The following is a 7,615-nucleotide window of genomic DNA, read 5'->3' as shown; positions in this document are numbered from 1 at the left end:
TGTTTCCTAGCAGCTGGGACACGGGGCCAGGCCTGGGACCCCGAGTGGAACAAACATCGTGGGCAGGGGCTGTAGCCCCCGCTTCCCTCCAGGGCCCCTGGCCTTGCAACAGAGGGGGTCGCTCCCCCCGAGGGAGCGCCCCCCTCCCCCCAGGCCCAGTAGATGCTGATGAGAATTATGGCTAGCACCCAGCGGATCAGAGCCCCGCTGCAGGGCGCTGCCCCCCTCCCCCGGATAGCCCAACCCCCAGAAACCTCCCTGTGTCCCCATTGCCCCCGCCCAGGGCGCTGGCCCCCGACAGCCCATCCCCCAGAAACCTCCCTGTGTCCCCATTGCCCCCGCCCAGGGCGCTGGCCCCCTCCCCCGGACAGCCCAACCCCCAGAAACCTCCCTGTGTCCCCATTGCCACCTCCCCAGGGCGCTGGCCCAGGACAGCCCGTGCCCCAGAAACCTCCCTGTGTCCCCATTGCCCCCCTCCCCAGGGCGCTGGCCCAGGACAGCCCAACCCCCAGAAACCTCCCTGTGTCCCCATTGCCCCCTCCCCAGGGCGCTGGCCCCGGACAGCCCATCCCCCAGAACCTCCCTGTGTCCCCACTTCCCCCCTCCCCAGGGCGCTGGCCCAGGACAGCCCGTGCCCCAGAAACCTCCCTGTGTCCCCATTGCCCCCTCCCCAGGGCGCTGGCCCCAGACAGCCCATCCCCCAGAAACCTCCGTGTCCCCATTGCCCCCTCCCCAGGGCGCTGGCCCCGGACAGCCCATCCCCCAGAAACCTCCCTGTGTCCCCACTTTCCCCCTCCCCAGGGCGCTGGCCCCGACAGCCCATCCCCCAGAAACCTCCCTGTGTCCCCATTGCCGCCTCCCCAGGGCGCTGGCCCAGGACAGCCCGTGCCCCAGAAACCTCCCTGTGTCCCCATTGCCCCCGCCCAGGGCGCTGGCCCTCGACAGCCCATCCCCAGAAACCTCCCTGTGTCCCCATTGCCCCCGCCCAGGGCGCTGGCCCAGGACAGCCCGTGCCCCAGAAAGCTCCCTGTGTCCCCACTGCCGCCCCCGCCCAGGGCGCTGGCCCCAGACAGCCCATGCCCCAGAAACCTCCCTGTGTCCCCATTGCCCCCTCCCCAGGGTGCTGGCCCCGGACAGCCCATCCCCCAGAAACCTCCCTGTGTTCCCATTGCCCCCGCCCAGGGCGCTGGCCCAGGACAGGCCATCCCCCAGAAACCTCCCTGTGTCCCCATTGCCCCCGCCCAGGGCGCTGGCCCAGGACAGCCCGTGCCCCAGAAACCTCCCTGTGTCCCCATTGCCCCCGCCCAGGGCGCTGGCCCAGGACAGCCCATCCCCCAGAAACCTCCCTGTGTCCCCATTGCCGCCCCCGTCCAGGGCACTGCGTGCGAGCAGGCAGCTGGGACAATGGGAACACGGCGGTTGACCTGTTTATTTCAGGCTTCCTGTGAGACTGCGGCAGCCTGCACAGAAACCCACACAGCTGGGTGGCACGTGCAGCTGCAGCCTGCTCCTCACACGCTCACCTCCATTCCGGGCCCACGTGGCAGCTGGGCTCTGTCCTGGAGGTCCTGCTGGGTGGGCAGCCTGAGGCACGGCATCCCCCAGACACAGAGCTGGCAGGGAGGCCCTTGTTTGACAGCAAACAGCCCAGCCCCCAGCACCACTTAGGGAGAAGTCTGTAACATTGGTATGAAGCCTGCATGCCTCAGTTTCCCCTATACATTGTTGCAGGGAGGGGGAGGGGGCTGTGTGCTCTGGGGCAGGCTAGCAGACAGAGGGAGGTATCCCCAGCTGCTTGGGCCTCAATCCCCCTATCAGTGGAGCCTGGGGAAGACAATGGGGAATCCAGCACCTGGCAACCAAGATCAGCAGGGGTCTAGGCACTGCCATTCCCAGGGTTTCTGGGAACCCAGCAGCAGGACAGATTCGGGAGCAGCTAAGGGACACAAATCAATGCAGGGCAGTGAGGGGCATCTGCACCTTCCCCCACCCCCTGGAAGACAGAGTGCTGGAGGCTACATGTTCAGCAAGGCGGCTCTTATTTCATCCCATCGCTGGGGCACCTGGCCTGAGACCACTGGCTCGCTGGTGACCTGGAGCTGTTCATTCCCTGGCAGAGGACGGAATGCACCCGGCTGCGGGGGAAGGGAGAAACCTGCATGCCCCCAGGGCAATCCGAGCAGGGCACTGGTGCAGACTGGGCCTCAGACACAAACATCAGCCCAGCACAAGCCACTGTGGGCAGTGCCACGCCAACCAGCGTCTGCAGCCCTGGGGCTGTGCCATGTCATCAGACTTCAGGGCAGAGGCACTGGGGTCAGGGCACCTTTCTGCTCCATGAAATGGGGAGATCAGTAAGGGCTGGTGGCTGCCCCCCTTGTGCCACACCTGGGCCCCTCTCATCCCAGCCAACCGGGCAGAGGCCACCAAAGCCGAGTGCTGCCGGGGACTTCTGGTGAGGGGACCCTGGTCGCATGAGGACTGCCCCCTACCCAGCTCTGGCCCATGTTCAGTCGCTGCAGCCAGGGCTAGGGTTAGAGGGGCCCTGAGCACACTCTGGCTGGCTGCCTGGCAGGGCAGCCCAGTCTATAGGGAGCTTTCAGTGTTTACAGCAGAGCTGCCCAAAAGTGGGGACCCCCACCATGGTGCCATCCAGCCCCCTGGGGATGTGGCACCCCCCACCCCCAAATCACGCAGGTGTGTGGCCCCCAGCCCCTCTTCATTTCCTCTTCTTCTCCTGCGTGCTGGCGAACCAGGAGTCCAGGAGCTTCTTGCTGTAGTAGAGCTGCCAGCCATGCACCTGTGCCGCCACCAGCAGCAGCAGGTACATGGCGGAGACGGCGGAGACGCCGAAGATGAAGCGGTAGGCCTTGCCGTGGCGGTAGAGCTGCTGCGCCATGGGGAACATCTCCATGCTGCCGTAGATGAGGGGTGCCACCGAGAACAGGCCTGTGCTGATCATGGACAGCACCAGGTAGCTGATGTTGTTGCGGGGGAAGGACATGAGGCCGAAGAGAGAGGGGATGATGCTGAGCAGATAGGGGTACTCCCACTGGTAAGGCATGGCCACCTGGTCATGGGGCAGCAGCTTCAGGTGAGCCACACACATCTGGGCCAGGAGCAGCAGCCAGATGGCCCCTGCACATAGATCAGCTTCTTTATCTCGGACTTCAGGGCCACACTGCAGAGAGGGAGAAAGCCAGGCTCAGGCTGGCACTTCGATGGGCTCCCTGGCTTTGCCAAGGGGGCTGGGCAGGAAGGACTCAGACAGGAGAGGTGGCAGTCAGGCTGCCAAGAGCTGTGGACAGAGCCTGAAGCCTGCCTGAACCTCAGCTGGGCCCCAGGACCCCAACAGAGCAAGGCTGCAAACCAGCCCTGGCAGCATGTGTCTCCCTGGGGTACAGCTGAAGTCACCAGCAGTGCGTGATCCTGGAGCACTAGCCTGAAGGCTACGGAGCAGGGTGAACCCGGCAGGAAGGGCAGATTCCTCTGAGTAGGTCCCGGGGGAAGCAGCTGCTGGGTGTGAAGCCTGACTGAGCCACTTCCCCTGGCAGACGGGGGGCCTCCCCACCTGACTGGGGCTCGGGGCAGAGTGCTCCAGGACAAGCACAACAGAATTAAACTGCAGGTCAGCCCGGGCGCTCTCTGGCCCTCTGCCCCCTGCCAGCCACAGCCACAAGCAGCCTGGTTTGTGGCGGGAACACCTATGGCCATGGGAGCAGGGCATTAGCCTACAATGCTCACTCTGGTGTGAGCTGCTCGTGACCCAGAGCTGGTGTGCACAGCACCTCTGGCTTTCCCGTGGGCTGGGCAGGGAGGAGGCTGCACTGCAGCATAAGAGACCTGCCCTGGACACACACACCCTGCCCTGGCTTGGACCTTCAGCTGCTCAGACAGGTCCAGTGACCCCTTGAATCCCAGCACACAGTGCCCTGGGGACAGACGTATTCCAGGGCCCAGGGAATGCCCAGCCATTCATGGACACCAGCTCGGCCCTGCTGGGCAGCTCCGCACCCTCCCCCAGCTCACTGGGCAGGGACTCAGAATAGGGTGCAAGGACTCAAGGGGCTCAACCCAGCCTGCACTCAGACCTACCTCATCTGGTAATGGGAGGCCACCCTCTCGCGATGCTGGTAGTCACTCCCATCAGTGCCCTCAGCCCGGGGGCCCGCACGGGAGGCCATTGCGCTAGGCACCCCAAACCTGCCAGAGAGATGGGTGGGGTGAGCCGGGGGGCACGCTGCCGTTTGGGGTACGGACACCAGTACCCACAGGAGCTCTGTGCCCCGAATCACGCTGGGGGAACAGGGCAGGAATCCCGGGCAGGCCCAGCTGGGTGCCACAAGTGAAAACACACGAGATTACATGGATCCTGTGACCGCAGGCAGCCACCCCCCATGGCTGGGACTCCCCCTCCATCCCCCAGCCAACCCCCCACCCCCAGCACACAGCCCATGGCTGGGGCTCCCCCCCCCTCCCTCCCCCAGCCAACCCCCCCCCTCTGAACACAGCCCATGGCTGGGGCTCCCCCTCCTCTCTCCCCCAGCCAACCCCCACCCCCCAGCACACAGCCCATGGCTGGGGCTCCCCCTCCTCCCCCCCCCCTCTGAACACAGCCCATGGCTGGGGCTCCCCCCCTCCCTCCCCCAGCCAACCCCCCACCCCCCCAAACACAGCCCATGGCTGGGGCTCCCCCCCCTCCCTCCCCCAGCCAACCCCCCCCCCCTCTGAACACAGCCCATGGCTGGGGCTCCCCCCCCTCCCTCCCCAGCCAACCCCCCACCCCCAGCACACAGCCCATGGCTGGGGCTCCCCCCCCTCCCTCCCCAGCCAACCCCCCCCCCCTCTGAACACAGCCCATCGCTGGGGCTCCCCCCCCTCCCTCCCCCAGCCAACCCCCCACCCCCCAGCACACAGCCCATGGCTGGGGCTCCCCCTCCCTCCCCCAGCCAACCCCCCCCCTCTGAACACAGCCCATGGCTGGGGCTCCCCCCCCTCCCTCCCGCAGCCAACCCCCCACCCCCCCGAACACAGCCCATGGCTGGGGCTCCCCCTCCCTCCCCCAGCCAACCCCCCCCTCCCCCAGCCAACCCCCCCCCTCTGAACACAGCCCATGGCTGGGGCTCCCCCTCCCTCCCCCAGCCAACCCCCCCCCTCTGAACACAGCCCATGGCTGGGGCTCCCCCCCCTCCCCCAGCCAACCCCCCCCCCCACACAGCCCATGGCTGGGGCTCCCCCCCCTCCCTCCCCCAGCCAACCCCCCCCCCCGCACACAGCCCATGGCTGGGGCTCCCCCCCCCCCGCACACAGCCCATGGCTGGGGCTCCCCCACCTGCCACGGACGGAGCCGGCGTGCCCAGGACACTCTATCACCTCGGCGTTATTCTCTATGGTGTGCGTCAGTCCCTTCTTGCTCGCGGGAGGCCAACTCTATGGTTACCCTGAGGCGGGCTCGTCTCCACCACGGGAGGCCCGGATGTAGGATTGTGCCTCGTGCCCAGGACGCGACAGGGGAGGACCCGGGGGCGTGGTCTCTGCCAGGGGGAGGACCCGGGGGCGTGGGCCCTGCCCGGGGGAGGTGCCGGGGGCGTGGTCTCTGCCAGGGGGAGGAGCCCGGGGCGTGGTCTCTGCCAGGGGGAGGAGCCCGGGGCGTGCTCGCTATTGCCCCGCCCTGCCCGCGGGCTGCTCGCTATTGCCCCGCCCCCGGGCTGCTCGCTATTGCCCCGGCCCGCCCGCGGGCTGCTCGCTGTTGCCCCAGGCTGCTCGCTATTGCCCCGCCCCCGGGCTGCTCGCTATTGCCCCGGCCCGCCCGCGGGCTGCTCGCTGTTGCCCCAGGCTGCTCGCTCTTGCCCCGGGTTGCTCGCTATTGCCCCGGCCCGCCCGCGGGCTGCTCGCTGTTGCCCTGGGCTGCTTGCTATTGCCCTGCACCACCCACGGGCTGCTCACTGTTGCCCCGGGCTCCTCGCTATTGCCCCGCCCCACCCCGCCCACAGCTTGCTCGCTCTTGCCCCGGGCTGCTCACTATTGCCCCGCCCCGCCCACAGGCTGCTCGCTGTTGCCCCAGGCTACTCGCTATTGCCCCGCCCTGCCTGCGGCCTGCTCGCTATTGCCCCGGACTCCTCGCTATTGCCCCGCTCCGCCCACGGGCTGCTCGCTGTTGTACTGGACTGCTCGCTATTGCCCCACCCCGCCCGCAGCCTGCTCGCTATTGCCCCGGGCTGCTCGCTATTGCCCCGCCCCGCCCCCGGACTGCTCGCTATTGCCCCGGGCTGCTCGCTATTGCCCCGCCCCGCCCGCGGGCTGCTCGCTATTGCCCTGGGCTGCTTGCTATTGCCCCGCCCCGCCCTGCCCGCGGGCTGCTCGCTCTTGCCCCGCCCCGCCCGCGGGCTGGTCGCTCTTGCCCCAGGCTGCTCGCTATTGCCCTGGGTTGCTTGCTATTGCCCTGCCCCGCTCACGGGCTGCTCGCTGTTGCCCCGGGCTGCTCACTATTGCCCCATCCCCCCCGCAGCCTGCTCGCCATTGCCCCAGGCTGCTCGCTATTGCCCCGCCCCGCCCCCGGGCTGCTCGCTGTTACCCCGGGCTGCTCGCTATTGCCCTGCGCTGCTCGCTGTTGCCCCGCCCCACCCGCGGGCTGCTCGCTGCTGCTCCGCCCCGCCCACAGCCTGCTCGCTATTGCCCCACCCCGCCCACAGCCTGCTCGCTATTGCCCCGGGCTGCTTGCTATTACCCCGCCCCGCCCGCGGGCTGCTCGCTGTTGCCCCAGGCTACTTGCTATTGCCCCAGGCTACTCGCTATTGCCCTGCCCCGCCTGCGGCCTGCTCGCTATTGCTCCGGACTGCTTGCTATTGCCCCGCTCCGCCCGCGGGCTGCTCGCTGTTGTACCGGACTGCTCGCTATTGCCCCACCCCGCCTGCAGCCTGCTCGCTATTGCCCTGCCCCGCCCCCGGACTGCTCGCTATTGCCCTGGGCTGCTCGCTATTGCCCCGCCCCGCCCGCGGACTGCTCCCTATTGCCCTGGGCTGCTCGCTATTGCCCAACCCCGCCCGCGGGCTGCTTTCTGTTGCCCCGGGCGCTCACTATTGCCCCGGGCTAGTCGCTGTTGCTCCGCCCCGCCCGTGGGCTGGTCGCTGTTGCTCCGCCCCGCCCGTGGGCTGGTCGCTGTTGCCCCAGGCTACTCGCTATTGCCCCACCCCGCCTGCGGCCTGCTCACTATTGCCCCGGACTGCTCGCTATTGCCCCGCTCCGCCCGCGAGCTGCTCGCTGTTGTACCGGGTTGCTCGCTATTGCCCCACCCCGCCTGCAGCCTGCTCGCTATTGCCCCAGGCTGCTCGCTATTGCCCCGCCCCGCCCCCGGACTGCTCGCTATTGCCCTGGGCTGCTCGCTATTGCCCCGCCCCGCCCGCGGACTGCTCCCTATTGCCCTGGGCTGCTCGCTATTGCCCCACCCCGCCCGCGGGCTGCTTTCTGTTGCCCCGGGCGCTCACTATTGCCCCGGGCTGCTTGCTATTGCCCCGCCCCGCCCGCGGGCTGGTCGCTGTTGCCCTGCCCTGCCCACGGGCTGCTCCCTGTTGCCCCGCCCCGCCCGCGGGCTGCTCCCTGTTGCCCCAGGCTGCTC

The 7,615-nt window shown here is 68.5% G+C and overlaps 1 protein-coding gene across 1 annotated transcript; it reads right to left on the bottom strand.

Annotated features, from left to right (window-relative positions):
* Positions 1 to 2,022: 2,022 nt before the first annotated feature.
* JAGN1 (jagunal vesicle mediated transporter 1) lies at positions 2,023 to 5,392 on the bottom strand. Its single transcript, XM_078853526.1, is given in 4 exon segments — positions 2,023 to 3,138; positions 3,141 to 3,181; positions 4,096 to 4,332; positions 5,333 to 5,392. Coding segments are annotated over 3 exon segments (549 nt in total). The 5' UTR covers positions 4,185 to 4,332; positions 5,333 to 5,392; the 3' UTR covers positions 2,023 to 2,719.
* Between the last annotated feature and the right edge of the window lie 2,223 nt (positions 5,393 to 7,615).

The sequence above is a fragment of the Lepidochelys kempii genome, chromosome 7, assembly GCF_965140285.1.
Source record: "Lepidochelys kempii isolate rLepKem1 chromosome 7, rLepKem1.hap1, whole genome shotgun sequence".
Taxonomy (NCBI): domain Eukaryota; kingdom Metazoa; phylum Chordata; order Testudines; family Cheloniidae; genus Lepidochelys; species Lepidochelys kempii.
Note: the sequence above shows the minus strand (reverse complement) of the source record. Positions and strands in the feature narration are given on the sequence as shown.